At 37.8% G+C, this 23,657-nt stretch overlaps 1 protein-coding gene across 1 annotated transcript in view; it reads right to left on the reverse strand.

Annotated features, from left to right (window-relative positions):
- trim54 (tripartite motif containing 54) overlaps positions 1-23,657 on the reverse strand; it is a 123,932-nt gene that overhangs the window by 12,125 nt on the left and 88,150 nt on the right. Inside the window, exons 8-9 of the mRNA XM_028796791.2 lie at positions 14,985-15,071; positions 13,943-13,987 (exon numbers count right to left, since the gene is read on the reverse strand). Of these exons, the coding sequence (XP_028652624.1) occupies positions 13,943-13,987; positions 14,985-15,071 (132 nt within the window). The remainder of the gene's footprint in view (positions 1-13,942; positions 13,988-14,984; positions 15,072-23,657) is intronic.

Raw genomic sequence — 23,657 nt, forward strand, 5'->3', positions numbered from 1 at the left:
ATCCCAGAATGTACCTGCTGGGACCTCTGAAGATGCATTTGTCTCAAGAAAATAATCAAATTGCTTGGATATGATTTCTGTAAAGATCTCATCAGCTAATGTCAGGGGGTTAAGACATCAGCTATAAGATAAGTATGTAGAATGCAGTAATTTAATCTCCATGATCAGAGGGGCGTGGTCAGCAATAACAATAGCATCATGCTTACAAGATTTGATAGTGGTCAAAAAATTATTGTCTATGAGAACATAAATCAGAGTAGCAATGATATACAGGTGAGAAAAAGAAGTATGTTCTTAGGTTGGGATTTAAAAATCTCCATGGGTCTGATAAGTTCTGATCCGTTACAAATTGTGTAAATATTTTTGCAGTATTAGATGATACCGCCATTGTAGCTGAGGATCTATCCAGATCTGGATTTAAAGCACAATTAAAGTCTTTGACCATAATAATTTTAATAGTGTTCAAATTAGGGAGAGCTGCAAGTACATTTTGGAAGAAAGCTCTATCATCCATGTTAGGTGCATAGATATAAATTAAAATCATTTTAGTATTGGATAGATTGCCCATCACCATGACATATTGCCCTTCCAAACTGGTATTGCATCCGACATTGCAATTGTAATAGTTCTGTGTATTAAGATTCCCATATCCCTGGTTTTCTTTGTACAGTGGAACCTCGGTTCATGAATGTCTCGGAACACGTACAAATCGGTTTACGCCAAACTTTTGCATCTGTTCACGACCACACACTCTGTATACGAACAAGCCAGTTTCCCTTTCGGTTTGTATGTGTTCAGTCTCTCCCAGGCAGCGCGAGAGAGAGACACACACACACACAGGCAGCGCGCAAGAGAGATACACACACAGGCAGCGTGAGAGAGAGAGAGAGAGGCACACACACACAGGCAGCGCGAGAGAGAGAGAGAGAGACACACACACACACAGGCAGCGCAAGAGAGAGAGAGAGACACACACAGGCAGCGCGAGAGAGAGAGAGACACACACACACACAGGCAGTGCGAGAAAGAGAGAGAGAGACACACAGGCAGCGTGAGAGAGAGAGACACACACAGGCAGCGCGAGAGAGAGACACACACACACACACAGGCAGCACGAGAGAGAGACACACACACACAGGCAGCGAGAGAGAGAGACACACATACAGGCAGCACGAGAGAGAGAGCTGGATGCATAAGGTAGAGAAGGCAGTTAAAGAATGCACTGGGCTTGTTTTTTGTTTTCACTTCTTTTTACAGAGATCGGTTCGTAGCGTGCATTGTTGCAATGTTACTTTTCTTGGTGGTTTATTAAATTACGGATTTTTTCAAATGTTCATTTTTTTCCCTGTGGTTAAAACTCATTAAAAAAAGTGTTTTTAGCCAGCGGTTGGTAGCGCTACAGTGTGAACTATTGCAGTGTTAGTTTTCTCTGTTGTTCAAGGTTTTCTCAGTGTTATTCAATGTTTTTACTTTTAGTTTACTATTACGCTGTGCATTCTGTGGTTTAATTAACTATATTTGTGCTTAAAAACTTAAAAAAAATATATATTTACATACAGTTCGTATGGTCTGGAACAGATTAATTGTATTAATTGTATTTAATTAATTAATTAATTAAGTTAATTTAATTAACTGTATTTACGTACAATCCTATGGGGGAAATTACTTCGGTTCACGACCAAATCGGGATACGACCAGAGTTTTGGAACGAATTATGGTCGTGAACCGAGGTTCCACTGTATAGTGGAGTGAAAAATTTGGCCAGACCACTCTCTTTGCAAATGAAACTGGTCCTTACTTAGTAAATGGGTTTCCTTTAAAAATACTGCCTTGGCAGTTCAACTTGTTAAGTGCAAGAGTACTTTCTTTCTCTTTAATTCATGATTGAGACCCTTGACATTCCCGCTAACAAAGTTCAGTATTTGGTCATAGAAATTTTCCTTCTGAACTTTTGTTGATATTTTGTAGTCTTAGTTTAAAGCTTAAGGTTTACATTGTTACATATAATAGTTTTGACATAGATTTCATATTATTGCCAAGTGAAACAGAGGTCTCGGGGGGGTAGGGGGGGGTAAGCAGCACTTCATGAAGTCCTGGTCCTCTGACATGCCAAGAGACAGAGCACGTCTACAGCAAATCGGACCCCCCCAGCAGTGGTGTAGAGAAGGTTAAAAACTGAGATATCTTGTGAAGATATACTCCAAATATAGACAGATACAGTCCCAAGTGTATGTAGTTAAAATAAAAACTGCTAATACACTGCACAAAGTAGGTTACGTATTAACAAAATGTCAATAGCTGGTTACTTTGTGGAAGCTAAAATGTGCATATAATTGATGGAAGAAATTTCAATATAATAACTAAAGCTTAAACATACTGTCAATAGCTGTTTACTTTTTGGTAACCAATTAGCTAAGATGTAGCCTTAAGCAGCCAAAATGTGCATGAAAGAAGTATCTATCTATCTATCTATCTATCTATCTATCTATCTATCTATCTATCAATATAATAATAGCAGCTTAAAGTAAAGGGATAGCCGAAAAGGAAATAAAGTGTAAAATAGAATAAAATAAAATATAACATCGTAACGGAAAAAAAATGTCACATTGCAAAAGATCCAGAATGCAAGCTTCAAGTAGAATCTTCTTTGCCTTGCCGGAATACTGTGTGACTCATGGTCATGTGTTTCAAAAGAGTGTTGGGATCAGTCTTCTTACCTCTTTATCTGCTTCGTCTGGAGAACCAAAATTGTAAAACTGATCTTCAATAACCACTTTCAGTTTGGCAGAGATGAAGAGGCTGTATCTAATTTCAGCACTCTGTAGGCACTGTTTAATGCTGTAGAATGCGACACATTTAGCAGCTGTTGCAGGGAAGAAATCTGGGAAAATAAGAGTGTGGTTTTCAGATATAATCTCTTCTTTCTGTCTGAGAAGGGACATGAAGTTTTGTTTGGCCTGCAGTTTGTCAATACGGACAATTGGGCTTTTTCGATTTGGAGGCATTTGATCCGCATATACTGTAGGCTACTGAGACCTCCATGTCCAATTTAAAGTCCTCTCCAGTTATTTTTAGAGAATAGTTCAGCTATTTGGACTTTCCCATTTTTCAGGAATAATGTTGCTCATTCTATTTTCCAGCGCAGCCAGTTTGTCAGCAAGCACTTTACATTCTAACTTTGCAGCCGTTGCTTTTTCACCCACGGTGGAAGCCAATTGTTCAACTATTTCAATACGGGTTGTAAACGTTTGCCTAACATCTTCAAGCTGAGCAGCAAGTACTCTAATTAATTTTACTCTCTAACTTACTTGAATTATCTTGCATTTTTTCATCACTTTCTGTAGTACTAGGGTGTTGTACCATGTTAGCCATTATAAATGTAGTGAGAACTCAAGCAAAATGACACCTTTTATTGGCTACCTAATATGCATATTGTAATCTTTTTAGTTAGCCAATAAAAGGTGTCATTTTGCTTGACTTCTCACTGCATTCATCACTTTCTGTCACTTCCTGTAAGACTTAAAGGTTGTACTTAAAGGTATCTCTAGGTGTCTCATTTCCACGCTCACTTTGTGATATATAAAAACTAAACTTTCCGTAAATCTATGCACAATATCATGGTAGCTCCCCCCTTGCATACACAAGTGTTTGCTCAGTTTTGCAAACTGGCAGCATTTAGCGTCAAAGCAGTGCTACTGTTCTGTGTGGTCTCCCTTTCTTTTTCATGACGCAGGCTTTATCAGATACACTGAAATTAACCACATATCATTTATAAATTTAAGGTACCTGATTGTAATCAACCTGTAACAATATAACGGTACACAGAATGGCCAAGCTATTCCAAATACCATAGCTGTTAATCTCTCAGTGCACCACTCAGAGTATTTTAACCCATTGTACCTGAGTGTTGAATCACAGCTGTACAGCAGCTGACTGGAAAACTCTATGGTGGATTTTGTTGAGAGCGCAGATATTATTATTGGGATTCAGCTTCCAGCCTTTGAGGACATTTATAGCACATGTTGCCTCAGGAAAGCCACCGCCACCTGCATGGATTCCATTCGGCCATGCGCAGTCTATTGGAACTTCACCCATCTGGCAAACACTTCAGAGTCTTAACTGCATGGACCTCAAGACTCAGAAACAGTTTCATCCCAAGAGATTTAAATACACTCAATCAGTCCATCAAGTGCTCCCAGTAGAACTGTTTGCGCTTATAATTACAATTACCTCACTGTAAACTTGCACTACAACTTTAATATTGCACATTCTGAGCCACTTTATGAATCATTTGCACTATCTGCACTATATGCACATGTATATTGTACTTATGCTTTCATATTGTATATTTTCATTGTTTTTATTGTATTATTATTATTATTATTGTTATTTCATCATTTTATAGGAAAATAAGTTTATGGAGGATTTGCATATTGAAATCTCATTGTACCATACAATGACAATAAAGGAATTTGATTCAATTCAATAGAAGAGAGTGTGTATTTACAGATAATGATGACTGGCTTCTAAGTTGATTTAGAATTCCAAGAGCTATCCATTTGCAGCTGTGATCTGTGAGAATACTAGGATGTATACTTGATATAATTTTTAAGATGAACTGCATTAAAGTATGTATATTACATTATATAGATCAATTGTTATCTTAATTTAAATAACGTATACTGTTAATAATTAAATATTTGGGGGTTCGGTGGTGCAGCAGCAGCGATGAGCTGGTGCTCTGTCCAAGGATTGTTCCTGCCTTGCTCTGTATGCATGTCAGGACTGGCACGACCCTAGATGGATAGATGGATGGAATAATTAAACATGTATTATGAAGATTTTTCAGTGTTCCTTACAAGTTTTGAAGAATCGGCATTCTAAGCTTAGAGTTGGTTTGACATTTATTACAGAGTTTATTGTGTGGCATTTGGTTACGTGGAGAAATAAAATGGAAGGACAGGAATTGGAGTTTGGTACGTCTGTCAGACACAGTACTGCTGCAATAAATTATTTCATCAAGGGTTGCACATGTCCCAGTAAGCATCTTGTGAGAAGCAGGAACAATCCCTGGACGTGGAGGTAAGAAAAATTCCTGGACGGGGGTGCCAGATCATCACTACTACTGCACCACCATGCCCCCATGTTTAATACATGCTTTAATGTATTTCTTCATGAAAATTATATCTAGTATGCATCTTAGTATTCTGAAATGTTCAGAGAGCTGTAATATCATAAATGTAACTTATTCTGTGTGGGCATCAGTGCCTGTGCTCTCCTGTCTATGAAAGAGAAAGCTCATTTAAGAAGCATGGAATGATTCACACACACAGAACACATAGAATACGAAAACATTTAACATGCTACTTTAGTTACGATGGGATTTGAGAAACTAGTAAACATTGATTTTAAGATGAAGCTTACGATATTCTACTTTTATGACAAAATAAACTATGAGATTAAAGTGGAAATTTCGAGATTAAAGTAGACATTTTGACCTTTTTTTCTTCACTGTGTTCCTATTTTTTTCTTTTCTCTCTGTACCCTAATAAGCTTCCGTATGACACTAAGATGTTGGGCTATGACTCGCCTTTTCACAGCAACTTTGATATCTGACCACTTCTTTTTTATTTCGGGCATTGTGCAACTTTCTTGACAAGTACACACATACACTAGCTTCATTTTAACATCATCAAATCCCCAAACCGGAGCATACTGTAGAAACCCAACAGGAAAACATGCAAACTCCATGCAGGGAACACCAGAGATTTAATTCCCTGCGAGGCAGCAGCGCTACCGCTCTGCCACCATGCCACCCCCACATGTTTAATTATTAACAGTATTCATAATTTAAATGAAGTTAACGATTTATCTGTAAAATATAACATACATACATTAATGAATTTCATCACGAAAGTGGTATCAAATATAAATTCAAGGATTCTAAATGTGCAGAGAGCTTAAATATCATAAAGATAATGTGTTCTGTGTGGCAATTGCTGCTTACTGCTGCTGTCATTTCAGGAGGAAGCCCCAAGAGTAGGTAATGATTAACAACTGGGTCAGTTTTAAGATGACATTTACGATGGTCTACTTTAATGATAAAGTAAACTATGAGATTAACCCTTAAACCGCCGGAACTAGCTATAGTAGGTTCCCAATGCAATTTGCCAGCACGCCGGAGTCAGGTATATTCGGTGACATACATTCATTGAACACCGCAACCGGTTAAAGTCGGTTTCCAGTGCAATTTGCCAGCACGCTGGAGCAGAGTACCGTGTTTACTCGTGTATTGACACGCACCCTAATTTTTACAAAGAAAATCACAAAAAAATATTTTCCCGTGTACGATGCACGTTGTAATTGTATAGGAAGAGTTTAGGGCACGTTTTCTGCGAAATGCCCTTCTGTCTTTGTTGAATGATGAAAGAGCAAGCGAGAGAGGGAGAGAGCGCGTGCGATTGAACGAGCAAGAGAGAGAGAGAGGGTGAGAAAGCATGAGCGAACAAGCAAGAGAGAGAGAGTGCGCGCGAGCGAATGAGAGAGCCCAAGCAGAAGAAGTAAACATTACAGAAAAAAATTTCCTCGTGTATGACACGCAGCTGATTTTCTAATGCTTATTTTAGGGAAAAAAAGTGCGCGTGGTACACGGGTAAATACGGTATATTCAGCAACGTACATTCGTCGACGTACATTCATTGAACTCCGCAATCACCTAAGGTTGGTTGCCAGTGCAATTTGCCAGCACAGCAGAGCCAAGTATATTCGGTGACATACATTTATTGAATGCCACAACCGGCTATAGTCACTTCCCAGTGCAATTTGCCAGCACGCTGGAGCTGATCAGTCAGTGCCGTACATTTGTTGAGCAACCAGCTCATGACCACATACCGCCCCCTGCAGCACTGCAGCATCACTGTTCCTGGGATTCAGCCGCTGCACTAGACTAGCCTGCCAGCGTCAGCGTTGGCCACTGTGCTTGCATGTAGCCAGTTCAAGAGCAGTTGGCTCAGTGATTTACTGAGTTTAATCAATGCCATCAGTTGCACCTTGTACATATTGATCTAGTAGTTTTTTTAATAGTTTTTACAGTTCATTGGCAGTGTGTAAAATGATCAGTGTTTTCCATTAAAATTCACTTTTTCTTTGTGAATTGTGACGTTAACTTAAAAAGTGCAGCAAAAAAGTATTTGGCATCCAGGGGTGCATTAACTCCCAAGTATGTGGCAGTTTAAGGGTTAAAGTGGAAATTTTGAGCTTAAAGATGAAATTTCCACTTTAATCACCAAATAGACCTTTTCATTATGTCCCTATTTTTTTTTTTGTGGCTCAAATATGCTGCCGTACATTCTGATGCTGTTGTGATGATGAAAATAAAAAGACAGCACAGAAGATGGTATGTGAGATGTTTAAAATGTATTGTGTCATTACATTGGGGAATATGTGACGCTTGAATATAAAAGCAACACAAATGCATTTGTATGTTGGCATTTAGCATCACCACATCAAACCATTCATCAAACATCGAAGCGCGCACATCGATTCCTGGCCTGCTGTGTGTGAGTGGGCCTCGTGGAGGGCTGGGATCCCATGAACCTGATGCTGCTAATGCTGCAGCCAATGCAATCACTGAATAGAAATGTGAATGAAGTCATTGTTTTGTATAAATTATTTTTCACTATTTACAGTACACAAAAAATAAAGACGGACATAGAAAAAAATTAAAAATTGAAGAATTGTTTAACAAAACAATCCAAACTCAGGCAACAGTACTGAAGAGCATTTTCACTTTTAAAATGTAAAGCCCACACATTAAGATATAAATGACATTATGAGAACAGATTGCTAATTAATATCAAGTACAGAATATGGATGAGGATATTTCTGCAGTCTGTGGCATCAGGCAATTAAATTGGAAAAGGAAGTCATTGGAATTCAGAAATCCTTTGCAGCATTAAAAAAGCCAAGTACCTGATCTTAACCCTGGATGCCATTGCTCAGTTTTCTTATGTCAGCAAAAATTATATTTAGCAGGAGGCAGTGTGACATATGAGGCAGCCATTAGCAAATATATATAATGAAATAAATTCCCAGTCTCTCAGGTAAGTACTAAATGGACAATCTGTTAACTGAATTTAATAAGGACACTCAGGCAAACAGACTGAGATGGTTCATTAAGTTCCCAGAAACTTTACACAAAAGAAGAAGGGTTTCTAAAAATAAAATTACATAATGCAGTTGAGCTACATCTGTTACATGATTTAATATCACCTTAAAATTAATCTGGCGTTTGTGTTGATATTGTTTGTAAAACGTATACTGCAGTAGCACTAACAAGACCTTCCTGTTATGCTATAACAATAGAATGTATAAAAGAGAAAGAAAAAAAACAACTTTATTATACTTTATTGTACATCAAGGATGTAATGTGTTTATTTTCTGTTTATGTCTAATCAAATTAAATGCAGTATGTCAATTTATAAAGTAAGTATACTGTATACCTTATATAATAATGTATTATTAGCTTGCACAGCTCATTGTATCAGTTGATAAGGCATTGGTACTGAAATTCTAAAATTAAAGATATACACAACTAGATCATTTATAGCTCATGTGGCCCCAAAATGCCTCTTTAGGTTCATTGGTGGCGTTAAGTTGGCCAGTGCTTCTGAGAACTGGCATCTCCTGGGGTAAACTGGTGCCTCATTCCTGTTAGGCCTCTGCTGCCTGCTTGAACCACTGATCTGAAAGACTGAATATTTTTTAGTTCCATATATGAAGGTCCAAAAGTGTTGTCAATGACTATTTAGAGTTACCAATGGTGTGACATGATGAGTGCTGCTTCCAAAACATGATGAGTGCTGCTTCCAAATCAAATCCACAACTTATTTCTCAATTGACACTTACTACATTGGTATTCTGCGCCCCTCTCATACACTTTGTACAAGCAAAGGTTATACTTGCCATCTGCAGACTACTCCTTACTCCACTGCATCGTTTATGCACCCACTTCTGTTGTGGAAAAAACTTTCCTCTGTTTTCAAGTAGTCAGTCACAGACTCAGATGAGAATGCAGAATAATTCTTTATTTGTACATAAATATGCACAGATGTCTCAGTCCATAGAGTGAGCACTCAATAAAACAATTCTTCATTTCTATGCTTTTCTATTACCATTACTTTATGCAATACATCATGTCATTGGACTCTTAATATGCACAATTCTATCATCTTAGCCAATCAACTACAGCCACCAGTAACTTCGTATACATGTCAATTCTTCCATTCCATTGCTTTGTTAATAGGGGTGCCCTACGGGTTTTCCTATTGATCTTATCACTGCTTCACAATAGGGGTGTTTGAGCTTTCACACTAGTTTGTCCTTGCCTTTTATGGGGGTGTTCATTACTCATTTGCTTTATTTTAACTTTCGTAATTCCTTTGGTGGCTCTTCTAAGATGAGGCAACCCTCACATGCTCAAGCTTTAAGTCACATTTAGTTAACACTTTAGTTACCCTCAGTCCTTTCCTTATGTTTTTAATAATCCATTGTCACAACTTCATTAAATTATGCACTTGTATTAAATTGTAAAAATTATCATTTATTGATTAAAAATATTTGATCAAAATTCTATACTTTGTGGGATATGGCCGGCCATTCATCCTGGCCAATACCCCCAGGCCACTAGGTGGAGCCCTACCTGTAGCGTGGAAGTGCCCCGAATGCCAGCAGGGAATTATGGACTTTTAATTCACAGCCCTGCTGAATACCATGGGGGCCGCCAGAGGATGCTGCAGGGAGGAGTAAGGACTATTTTCCCTACACCCCGGACGTACCTCCCACTCACATGGGCAGAAGAAATGATGTGCTTCCGGGATGAAAAAGAAGAGTTTTGATCTGACCTGGAAGTGCTAAGAAGTCACATGGACTGAGGGTTCAGAAGCACTTCCGGGTCACAGACTATAAAAGGACTTTGGGAGATCCCAGACGTGGAGCTGAGCTGGGTGGAAGGGTGGCAACGCGTCTGGAAGTGTGGAGGATTGATTGATTATTATTTAGAGTATTGATTTATGAGTATTGTGGAAAGGAGGGTGCTTTGTGCACATATTTGTCTAAATAAAAATTATATTTGGACTTTTATCTGGTGTCTGGCGTGGTGTCCGAGGGTTCAAGGGAGCGAGAGCGTCCCTTACCTGTCACAACTTCTAACTATGTATTAAATTGCATGTCTCCTAACTACTTTACTACAAACATCACACAGCCACTTGGTAATTTTTTTGCAGCTTTTGGAAACAATACTAAATACAGGGGTATATGACTAAATTACAAGGTGCATTGATAACTCAAATACAACCAAACCTAAAATTCCATATTTTTAGATGCAGACAATTTATTCAGCTTCCAGGATCTCTGATTTTGGTTTTGGTCCATTTTAGGATTCTCATTTGCAGATGCTGTCAACCTGAGAAACTTATAGAGTGGTAAAATATAGATATGTAAGGAGCAAATCTAATGTAATTTCATGGGAAGATTAACTTGGTAAAATTATACATCTATATGTGAAAATGGCTAGTTTCAGTTTCACAATGGTAAATTACTCTGCTTAATCAACGTAAGCCTTTGACTGAGCCTTCTAAATTGCCTAGACCTTTAGTGCAATACTACTTGAAATATGGTGAGCACAAATTCAGCATTATTGGTGTGAATTAAATGAAGCACAGGCAAATTACTAACAGTAATATGTACTGTTTTCTCTTTGTTGTATTTGTTGTTTCTTGCTTATTCCGTCTCACCTCACTGTCTATATCAGCTACTTTGTACTGGGCTGTGATGTAATTTACTTTATAAAGCACTTCTCTCATAGTCCAGCTAAGGAAATTAGGATGGGATGACTGGTCTGTCCCATTCTGATTAATTGGCACAGAAGAATTCTAACACTTAAATGGGAAACAGAAAACTATAAAGCAAAATACAGGATTTCTGTAACTTGCAGTAATCATTTATCTACACAGTCAAGTCATATGGGAAACTTTACTCTGATTTTGGTCGACATTCTGAATAAGACTCGGAGCCTTCACTGCAAAAGCTGCTAACATGAGAGATGCCCTTTCAGTCTCAGCTTTTAAATCCCAGATGAAGACTTGCTACTTTAGTCTAGCATACCTTGACTAGAGCTGCTGAGTATACTGTATTTACACATTTCTAAGGAAATATAAGCATCAAAATATGTGTAATCTGTTATCCCCCCAGTTCTGTTCCTTTTCTCAGTATCTGGATGTGGCATTTGGTGCCACTGCTGCATTGTCAGGCTGCTCTCCTTCGTATGGAAAGCCATCTTAGATAAAGGAGCATTGGAATCATTGGATGGCAACTTTCTCTCATCAGATTGGACACCCAGACTCCACTATAGAAATTTCAGTAGCGGGTAGGTGTCAAAGTGACTGAGGTTTCCAGGACTGTGACTTTTTCTATTACGATTTTAATCTTCTCCGTTGTGAACTGGCCATTGCTCATCAGTTAATAAATAGACAGATGTTTTTGGTTTCCATTTAGTTTAATGTGTTTTATACATTGTTATCTGTGTGTTTTAACAAATCTGAATTTACTATGTATGTGTACCGGTTCTGTATTTAGTAAATAGCATAATGTGTACTTGTATTTTAACTGAAAATTCTTCACAACACTCTGCAGCTGCACTCAGTGTAGAGCTGTATACAAAATAAGTTGTATACATTAAAGTGATGTATTTTAATACATTCCTGATTATCATGGTGTCTGGCAGTGACAATGTAAGTTGAACATACAAAGTAAGAATTTTACTGCATTCTGTACTAATACTATTACTATTAATAACAATAATAAACATCTAAAGCCTACCATTAGGTGTCCACTAGCTCATTCCAATGGATCTGCTGACTACTGATGATGTCTACTCAATGTAGTGAGAATAAACCTGACAAGTTGTCTTTACACATCAGTTTACATGCCCTTAATTGGCAATTTTGTAAATAATGATGTTCATATTTTAGGTGTTTAGATTTTTCATTGCAATTCCTTTAATTTTTACTGTATGTAATATGACAAGAAGAACCTGAAGGGAGCAAACTAATTTGGGACTCGGAACTGGGAAATAAACCACAAACCCCTTATGTACTGCATAAAATACAAGGCTGTTTGGACCACAATACTTCCTGAATAGCCGGAATATTATTGTTATCATCCTAAACTGGGACTTAGGTTCATGACAGCCTTAGATTTCAGGAGTTTGTCTGAAAACAACTGATCATCACTAACTAATATTTAATTCCATTTACTTTTCATTGTTTCTACCTGAAATTTTCTCTTGGCATATGAAGCCAGAGCTATAATACAATAATTGAGGAGGCCGGAATGTGGCCTCTGTTATTTAGTAATTGCAGGTCATCACCTCTGTCAAGAACAGAATTAAAGGGGCTTTTTTATAGTTACAGTCATCTTATTTAGTATAATAAATTCTGTAGCTTTCCATAGTTCTCATTATCAAAATGTACCTGCTGGTAAGAGTCAGAAAGTTATCAGAAAAAGCAAAGATACAATGAGATAAAATAGGAAAATGTAACCTAACTGGTGAGATGCAAATCACCTTTCTAAGCCCCTTTGAAATGATGGAAGTGTTTCTCTGAAATTGCCCAGCATGCTACAGTATCCAGGCTTCTAGAATAATGAGCCAGATGCACCTCATTCATATTCATTTGTGAGACACCTTAAAAGAGCTGTACAGTACAGAAGCTAGTCTATTTCTTGGTGTACTATAAATGTTTATGCTTTACATGGAGACTAGGAGAAACATGTAGCAAAATAATATACTGCAGAAATTATATTATTGTCTAAGGAATTTTAAAAATGCCCATTTATCATTTCATAATCTACTTTATCCATGGTCACAGGGATCCAGGGGCTTTCTCTGCAACAGTGAACTCAAGGCAAGAGCAAAATTTGGAAATGGTGTTAAAATGTCACAGCTAAATTCTAACCTTTGGGAATATTTGTAAATGAAGGAACCTGTACTTTTTAATTCCATCAGTTTTTTGTTTTTCATTAACGTGTATAAAGACTTTGTAGCATTTATGATGGTCTGTAGTTACAAATTGTGAAACTACATCTGTGGCAGAATATCCATTCTGCATTTAAACCCATGCAACGTTAAGCACACACTGAAGGACAGTGGATGAGATGGTGTTATCTTCATTCACTTTCCATAATTTTTCAAACCTCCATTTGATGTCATTTTGAACAGTCCCTGCTCTTGCTTATTTGCCAAGCACAGCCATTTTAATATAAATCAACATATACTGAAGAGGACTTTGACAACTGGATTCAATAACTGCCCTTAACATGCTATAATGAACTCAGTAACTCGATACATTGTTTCACCAAAACCACAATCTGAAGCCAAAAAATGCGTGAAAACAACTCTGCCATCTCAATCGGGTTACTTTATACTGTCAACAAAGTATAAAATGAATGGATTAGAATCCCCCATATAGCACATAGCATAGTGTCACAGTAGAATGAAAAAAGTGAAGTGACAGCAGTGAGCTGGTGTTAAGTATTGAAATGTTCAAAAGCGGAAACTTTACTAGCTGTAAAAAGTTTAAAATATTAAGAAGACAATTGACCAAGTGTCCCTGATAGGATGAATGGCTAGTACTCCATCCTAGCAGTACTCAAAGTGTTTTTTTTCCTTAAGAAAACCTACAAACTGTTGCACCTGTCAAACTGCAAATAGTCTGCCATTGAAACTGACAGGAACACTAAATTCTAATTTTAACAATGCTGTACATTTGCTAACTCCCTGTTTCCATCAAATGTGTGGGCACAACAGAGTGCTAGAAATCTATGAATCATATTGATATGAAAACTTAGTGAAAGTTGTGCTACGGGGGCTTTTGGAAATACATACCTAATAAAAGAATAGCACAGAGGGCTTGAACCCTAATAAGATAATCTGCAACAAAGCAAAGGACTCTCAATTAACATCCTTGTTCACGGATTTCAGGTATACATTCAATGTAAATCCTGACATTTTCTGTACTACTTCTCAAATGACGTTTGTTTTAAATACTACAGTTCCAAATGTAGATTTGCAAACTTTTTTAACAAAGTTCAATTAAACTCTTTTGAACTTGTGCTGACTAGCTACTGCTTATTTTAACAACATCTGGCTATTTTCTTTGTTTTACATAAGGTAACACTGAAGAGTGACCTTAGCACAACAGAATTGTTTATTCATCTTATCTTTGTCCAATGTATTTCTGCAATGACCCAATCATGTTGTTACGTTCTTCATAATATTCAGGGGATTCAACCCTTTCCATACTAATTATGCCATGAAACTCCTTATTCAGGCACCGGTTACCTCTTGACTGGGCTTTTCCAAATCTCTCCTGGCGTGGCCTCCTTCAACTCCTTCACCAGAAGGCATTTGCTTCACTTGTGTTCTCTGTTCCTCTCCTTCGTCTGTTCACTGGGTTGACCTGCAGTTCTCTGAATGTTTCTGCTCCTCAATATTTCCAGTCTTTGGTCTCTCTTTCTCTGTCTCTCTGCCTGTCTGCTGACCCTTCTCTTTCTAGATGTGCCAAGACTGGAAAATGCTTCCCAGTTCCAAACTTGTGGAATGAGTCCCTTCGTCTATTTGAGCTGCACTTAATTTACTCAAGTTTAAGTGTCTTTTGAAGACACGCTTTTTTATTTAATGTGCTTAGTTTCTCTTCTACAGGATAAGTGCAGTTGTACTGACAATGAGTTTAGGGTTCTGATTTTTATCTTAATCTAGTTGGGGGTTTAATTCTAAAGAAGTATACTACTCCCTAGTTGTGCATTTCTATCTTATTCTCTGTTGCTTTTGATGCTTGCACCTTCTTATCATTCTTGTATGAATCATAACTCGCTTTGTAAGCTGCCTTGGAGAAAGGTGTCTGCTAAATAAATAAATAGGAACTCACCCTCTGCACTTTTCTGCAACAGCTCTTCCTCTTTAAATTCCACATCTTCAGCCTCATATTCAACTTCAGCATCATCTATCTGATAGACTGGGAGAGAATAAAAAAATAAAGCAACAGATTAGCTCCAGTTCAAAAAGAAAATTGATCATATCCTAGCCACGTGGTCATACTGGGACCATTTGGAGTAGCCAATTAATTAAGCTGTGTGTCTTTGGAAGGTAACTAGAGTAGCAAAATAGCCAACAAGGTCAAAGGGCAAGCTTGTAAATTACACACCAAGCAGCGACTGAGCTGGAATTTAAACCCTTGTCTGTGCAGCACTAACCATTGCTACCATTAGAATGCCGTTGTTCACAAATGTAGAAAATCAAATTATCATTCTGAGAGGTTTGTTAATGTATTATACAATAAGAGTGGATGTGTTAAGAATTTAATTATGAGATGTGGCTACAGCGTTCAGGTATCAACATTTCCTTGAAACTCTGTCAACACTGAAGGGAAATGATTGTGCCATGCCCAAACAACCTGTGAATAGCATTTTCACACATAAATGTCATTAAATGGTAATCAATATGGTAATTACAATATTTGTACATTTTTATGACATATGAAATATGAAAGTTTTGGCTATTTAGAGTAGAAAAGTCTTGCTGAGTTCACTTAAAATCTGCCTAAATAAAGAAAAACAATTGCATCTGCTATTGAGAAAGGATGTTAAATTGCATTGTCCACTTGGAGCTCAGAAGTATGTGACTTTCCAACAAACATGCTGAAGTGTAGCATTTGTGCAGCAGAAATCATAGAAACAGATCATGGCAAAGGTATAAAATCTACAGACCGTGATAAAAGTGTTAATAATAACCTGGTATCTCCCGACTTTATGAACTGGAGCTTATTTCCTAGCTCAGTCACTTTCTATGTGGAGTTGGCCCACATGGAGTTTCTCTGGGTTTTCTGATTTACTCCCACATCTTATTGACTACAGGTTTAGATCGACTAGAGAATTCAGATTTGCCCAGTATGAATGGCAGTGTGTATGTGCCCCTTGAGGTCGACTGGTGCTCCATGCCTTCTGTTCAGTGTTGTTAGGATAAGCGCCAGCTCTTCACTGTTCAGTAAAGGAGAAAGCCGGGTTGGAAAGCAGATGGATGCACTAATGAGGCGGACAAAAAAAACAAGGCTTACGGAACAAACAAAAGCCCATATCCTAGAATAAAACATGTATGGTACTTCCTCCGAAAAAGTGAAAAAAAAGATGATCATTCAGTTTAAAATTTTACTTCTTGAAAGAAAATCCTTAAAAACTGCATTTGCAAAGCAAGTGTTTTGCTTTTCTAGCAATGCTTAGTAATCCATTCATATATAAAGAATGGTATTATCAAGCCTTTGACCGATAGTTACTAAAGTTCAAAAATTCAGCTGTTTATTATGTCATCCTCTCTGGATTCTGTAGTGCTTAAAAGATTCCAGACAGGAGGACCCAATGGCATATTTGCACTCTCAATCTTCATTTCAAATTGAAGAAGGATGGAGAAACCCAGAATCCCAGTTATCTCACAGCAAACTTGACAGGGTGCTACACAGCAAAAGTGGCATCCTTCAGACAAGCAGAATGAAGTTCAGAGTTCAATCACAGCATCATCTAGACCAATATCAAGGATCTCTGGTGGTTGGCTTCCTGGTCAACCATCTGAGTCCTGAAATAGAGAAATATGCCCTCCCAAGATGTCTTCATTCTGAGCACAACAAAAGCAATTTAAAATATGAGACAGTATTTGTTAAAATTAATGAGTGGTTAATGGATAAAGTATTTATGGCCCTCTAATTTTGTTTCCAGTCATAATTCGTAACAGAGTTAAAGTTTGCTAGTAGCAAAGGGCACTGAGACTTTGCATAGTGATGGGCTGCCTGGCAAGGGGACGCATGTTGTACTGCTTAGCTTCTCCTTGCAAACCAGGCAAGATAAGGTGATCGTCATTTTGCTCACAATTATTATTCCAAATGTATTCATGACTCTTATTACTGTATTAACTGAATTGAAATAAGTTGAAAATGGGCTTGAATAAATGGAAAAACATGAATATACATTGTAAAATATGACAGATATATACAGTAAAATGTCAGTGATAGTAATCCACTGAATCACTCCTTTTTAATAATTAAACTCTACAGAAATATTGAGAAAAACAAACCCCTTCTATATACTGTCACACATGCATGTTTGGGAGACAAACTCAGGGCTCACGTAATGGTTGTTGCACTCCAAACCACAGGGTGGCACTGTTGCCTAATGTCTTTTTTCTACCTTCCTCTCAGAAGGGATGATTGACACACCGTCCACCTCTGATGTCACTTCCAGTTTCCGCCCTCCTGATCCCACCCCCTCCAAGCTGCAACAATGATAACTTTCCACACCGGCAACTTGGATTAATCTGAAGAAGGCATCATTTATTATTTTTAATTTTGTAAATTTCTTTTTTAGACATCACAATATATGGGGTTCACCTTGGTATCCCAAACCCTTTTTTGTGTCTCATTGTTTTCATTACAACACACATAAAATGAATCAATTAAAACCCAACCACAATCTTCAACACACCAAAAATAAGCCTATATACTGCAAACTGCTTAAGTGTTTAATACATTTCATATAATGTACAGTTTTGAAAATGTATGCCATTCAAAAACATGCTCCCTAGGCTGTAGGAGCTCACTACTCAAGTTCAGGCTAAAGACATCAGAGTTCATGGAGGCATTTGACACTCATTTTTCTCTTTTGATCATATATTTGCTATTCTTGCTCCTTAAACGTGCAATTACGATGTTATATCATAATATAACTTGATGAGAATTTCACTGAAACTGGGTAATTGATGTCGGTAATTGGGTTTAGTGTGAGTGAGTGTGTGGATCCCTCTTCAAGTATGGTTGTTGTCTTCTGCCTAACTACCTTAGATCAGCCTCAGCTCTCCATAACTCTGTACTGAGATGGCTCAGAGATTAGATGAATAGATGCTCACAATCAAAGAATCCACGTTGCCTCTAACAGATCACAGACAGTCATGGTAACATCAGCAAACCACTTGACACCAGCCCACCAGAGTCTCTCTCACATACACACACCCGTCAGGTTAAGTTACATGTATTTGAAAGTAGATGGAACTTGGATCACATGAGAAAAACCTGGTGAACATAGGAAGACCATTAAACAATGGAATATCATGTAAAACAAAGACATGTCCTGTCTCTAATATTAACTTTGACAGTTCTGTTAAATGGAGAAAGATTACCACAATGCACTGGTACGGTACAAGAGGTATTTTTCTGCCTTTGAGGACATAACTGATTTACAGTTTATATCTGAATTTGTGCACTTATGTTTATTTTTCTTTTGTAGTTATAAGCAACTCCTTGTAAGGATCACATAGAAAATTCCATAAATGTTTTTATAAAGATGTGATTAAATTAATTTGTATTTGAACATTGTATGTACACATAATATGTCAACGACGATGAACTTTAGTCAGTGTGCGCAGTAAGCGTCATGTGGGCTGCACATAAAGTGGTGCTGACAGATTTGGAAATCACTATATATGAGGTGCGGATAAACACCATCTGCTTGCTGACAACATGGTTTGATTTGATGTTATATTTGCTGATACATAAAAAAAAATACACGAAAGAATCTTAAATAGAGCTTCCCAAAATCCTTTTCCTAAATGTCCTCATTCTAGTACAGGAATGAAGAGATCAGACAGCAAATTGGACATAAGGCCGGAATCACCCAACATGCGCTGCTCTGTCTTCATTTGACAGCAACGGACAAAAATAACATGGATATTAGTACATGCCAGCCATCCATCTTTATTTTGCAGGACACACTCAAAATATATTTAGTCAATTAGGAGAAGCCACACACAGCTTTGAGTACCAATGAAAACCAACATAGACGTTGGAGGCAGCCATGAAGTTGAACCAATATTCAATACGTCAGCGTGGTCTTTCACACCCATATAACCTGCTCCTGAGTATTATTGTTGGTATACAACCTACAATACATACTTTATCTTTACGTATTATAATTATTATGTTACATTGCTTACTATTCCTTTTGATTATATATTATTTCTTGGGGAAATACTGAGAATGTTCTTTGTTCCTAGCAGATGGCTGTGAAGCTGCTGGTTAGTTTGTTGTATAGAACAGTTCTACCTTAAAGTTATAAAAAGTGTTGCCACATTCTGGCATTTGAGATCCTACAACCACTGAATCCAAAAGTACTGTGGAGCACTACAGCTGCTGATCTGCTGAAACCAAGGACTTTAGAATTGAGGACCTTTGCCACCTTCCATCCTCAGAACTTCTGGAGAAGATAACAGCCGGAGTATTGTGAGCACCTCAGCTCACTGCTGCTCTGTTGACTTTTATCACAGGTCTTCCTAATTGTGGAGTTCTATGCTGAAAGATTCTTCCATGGAAGTTAAGTACAAAATTATCATTTGTGTCTTGATTGTTTTGTTATTTTGCTTCGCTGGTGGCTTTTAGGCAGTACCTTTCCACAGTGCATTCAACCTAGTCTACCCAAAGAGCCAAATCACCCACCTGGACACAGAGATGTAGAGAACATTCAAACTACACACAGATAGTGAGCCGACCGGGCGTTGAATCCAAGTGTCTGTGTAGCTGTGCAGTCCTTTACTAGGATATATAAATAAAAAAGTCATGATGTGTGTACTTTATGACATGAAGAAGCAGGAAAACTTGTGCATGTGGTGACCAGGAAGGGGTTCAAATCCAAGACTCTGGACTTGTGATGCAAGCAAATCAACATACCACAGGTCAATGAATTAAGCTGAAACCCAAAAAGCAATACTTTTTCAAATGGTATACAGTAATCCCTCCTCCATCGCGGGGGTTGCGTTCCAGAGCCACCCGCGAAATAAGAAAATCTGCAAAGTAGAAACCATATGTTTATATGGTTATTTTATATTGTCATGCTTGGGTCACAGATTTGCGCAGAAACACAGGAGGTTGTAGAGAGACAGGAACGTTATTCAAACACTGCAAACAAACATTTGTCTCTTTTTCAAAAGTTTAAACTGTGCTCCATGACAAGACAGAGATGACAGTTCTGTCTCACAATTAAAAGAATGCAAACATATCTACCTCTTCAAAGGAGTGTGCGTCAGGAGCAGTGACTGTCATAAAGACAGAGAAAGCAAACAAATCAATAGGCTTTTAAGTATGCGAAGCACCGCGGCACAAAGCTGTTGAAGGCGGCAGCTCACACCCGCTCCGTCAGGAGCAGGGAGAGAGAGAGAGAGAGAGAGTTTGTTTTTCAGTCAAAAATCAATACGTGCCCTTCGAGCTTTTAAGTATGCGAAGCACTGTGCAGCATGTCGTTTCAGGAATCAGCTGCACAAAAGATAGCAACGTGAAGATAATCTTTCAGCATTTTTAGACGAGCATCCGTATCGTCTAGGTGTGCGAACAGCCCCCTGCTCACACCCCCTACGTCAGGATCACAGATAGTCAGCGCAAGAGAGAGAGTAAAGTAAGCCATCTAGCTTCTCAGCCATCTGCCAATAGCGTCCCTTGTATGAAATCAACTGGGCAAACCAACTGAGGAAGCATGTACCAGAAATTAAAAGACCCATTGTCCGCAGAAATCCGCGAACCAGCAAAAAATCCGCGATATATATTTAAATATGCTTACATATAAAATCCGCGATGGAGTGAAGCCGCGAAAGGTGAAGCGCGATATAGCAAGGGATCACTGTACTGATTTTATTTGATGTAAATATAATTAAAGATCTTTTCTGAACCTCCACACTAAGAACAGGACTCTCCAACTTCTTAACAGTACTCACCCGCAGGCTGTGTAATGCAGGAATGTAACATCGTGAAGGTAAAGACTCATCTACAATAATTGATGAATTCATGATGTGAAGTGTATTTGTGTTAAATTGGTTGTGTGGGGACTGTTGGGGAATGATTGCTGTTGTTGTTCATATTCTGCATGTTTGTGTTGATGCTCTATTTGTATGAGATTCATCAAATCAAATTCCAATTGATACTGCCATGGCAAAACATATTTACTTAGTGATTTACTTACAAGCTTTGTCTTCTTAGCTGTCAGTAAATACAGCCAGACAATTAAACTTGTTTGTGTAGGAGTACAAAAAACTGTGTTGATAATCTGGACAATGTTTAAGGGCTAAATAACCAAAAATAGTAAGTCATGACTTGATTTCCAACTAATGCGCCTTATTCATGGAGTTTGTATGTCCTTCTCAAGTCCATGTGAGTTTCCTTCACCAGTTTAAAAGGTGTGCACAGGTTGATTGGTGATCCTTGATGGATTCCTTAGAGAGGCAGTTTGGGTATGGAGTGGACTTGCAAACCATTACAGGTGGGACAGATTCTGGCTGTCCTGCAATTCCAAAACTGAATAAGCAGATACAGGAAAAAAAAGGAGGATAGATGGGATTGGGGGTCAGAGTACCTCGGAAATACTGAATTGAAAATAAAACACTTTTGCAATGTGTGACGGCAGGGCTTTAGCAGATCTGTCTGTAACACGCACCCAAGGCCAGCACAAAGAGTGGAAAGAGGCGATAGGATGAACACCTCAGTCCCAGGTAAAGGGGGGATTTTTATGCAGTAGAATTTTTTTACATAATAATACAAATAATAATAACAATAATTAATTACATTTATGTAGCATTTTTGTAACTTACTCAAAGCACTTTACATGGACAGTGGGGAACCACTTCAGCCACCCCCAAGATGTAGTATACACCTGGATGATGTGATGGCAGCCATTCTTGACACTTAAGTATGAGCAGTAAGAATTACATAAATACTCAGTGTCTTATTTTTAAACAACCTTTTAAAATTGTGAGAAAAGCTTTAGATTTCACAGTGCAATTTACAATGCCTCACAGCACTGCAGGGTTCACAGTTTTAAAACAATGCATGCGAATTTCAAAACTACAGGTTGACGTTCATTTTCCTGATTTTCCCCTATCATGTTGTGTATGTATTAATTTGTCAAAGTAAAAAAAAACAGTTAATTTCTGTCACATGTAGAATGTGTTTAATGTCTCTTAATTGGACTGTGCGTATTTAGTTACAAATGGCAGCAGCCTTTTAGCTTGCAGGACACTGTGTGAAACTGCCCAGGAATGTAAGTGCCGTACACACTAATGCATTTTCAAATACATACATTTCCTCACATTTTTGCCTTTCATCCACACTACCCCATCATTTTCAACCCATCGAAACAAAGACTAACAGAGCCGCATACCTCTGAAAATGTAGCATCAGCATTTCAGTATTGATGGACGTCAACATGGTTTTCTGAAAATGATACTCTACTGCTCTGATTGGTTTGTACTTATTTTGTGGCCTTTCCCTGATTGGATCCTGCTCATTGCAATGGTCACCCTTCATGGAAGAAAAATATTTTCCAACATAGCGGGCATAAAAAAATTGCTTTCCTTGGTGCTTGTTGTACACATATTCATCTAAATTTGCATTTTGTCAAGTTTGAATGCTGCAAACATTCTGATTACCGGTCATTACAGTTTTGCAATAAATTCTATGGCCGGTGGCGTTACTGTTGTAGTGGAAAATTCAGAACCCCATGAAAATCAGATTGTAAATAAATCAGGTGATAGCATCTAGTCAATGTTTGTTATATAAACCTAATCTGTTCAGTAAGGAGGAGCGCATTCCGCAGCAGAATTAATAGCAAGTTGTTTAACAAAGAAGGTGGTTGTAGAATGCAGCCGAGATTACATAAAGGACAGAGAGAAACAAGAATTTTTTATTTATTTAAAAAATATTTATTTATTTATTGAATGAGCTTTACAAATGCTGTTTGATGTGAATGTGAAATGTGAATTTCCCCTTGGGGATTAATAAACTATCTATCTGATAGAAGATGTGCTCTGATTGTTGTACACTGCATATATGCAATCATCTTGTGAATGAACATTGAGCAAAACTCTTTTTTTTTTTTTTAAAGTGTCGCTTTAACATTTGCAGTGTTTTTATTAAATGACAAGATGACTGTCACCAGTTCTGAAGACTGCTACTTTCAACTGTAATAAGTGCATTAACGTGACATGGGGGCAAATCACTCCATCGACTTTATTTTTCTATGCTGTGAACCCACTATCAGAATCAGAATATTGATAGTACTGAAAGTGCATAAAGCACACCGGATCTGATTTACACGGGTTCACAAATTTTCACTACACTGTCCCTTCAAGGAGTTTGCCACCGATGCTTGTATGCCCAGTGTAGGTGATGGTCACCGTTTTATGCGTTTTCATGTATTTTAGCATGGACAGGGACACTTTTGTAAATAATGCAAAAACGCCAGTGTAGACAGAGATTATTTTTGTTCTTAAACTTTAAAATACCAGAGTTTACATTTAATTGCAATTTTGCAAATAGAAGACTCAATATTTTTTTTGAGTGTGTTCAAACAAATGCAATGAAAGTTTTTACATGTTATTCTTTTAAGGCCTCTTTTGTGTGTTTGTTTTAAAGCTTTTGTTCATATTTTTCACTTTTTCCCAAAATAATAAATATTGTTTTTTATTTTGTTTGTTGTTCTGGAGATGTACAGTATTGCAGGACTGTTGTATTCTGAAGTCTGTA

Source organism: Erpetoichthys calabaricus, chromosome 3 (assembly GCF_900747795.2).
Source record: "Erpetoichthys calabaricus chromosome 3, fErpCal1.3, whole genome shotgun sequence".
Lineage (NCBI taxonomy): Eukaryota > Metazoa > Chordata > Cladistia > Polypteriformes > Polypteridae > Erpetoichthys > Erpetoichthys calabaricus.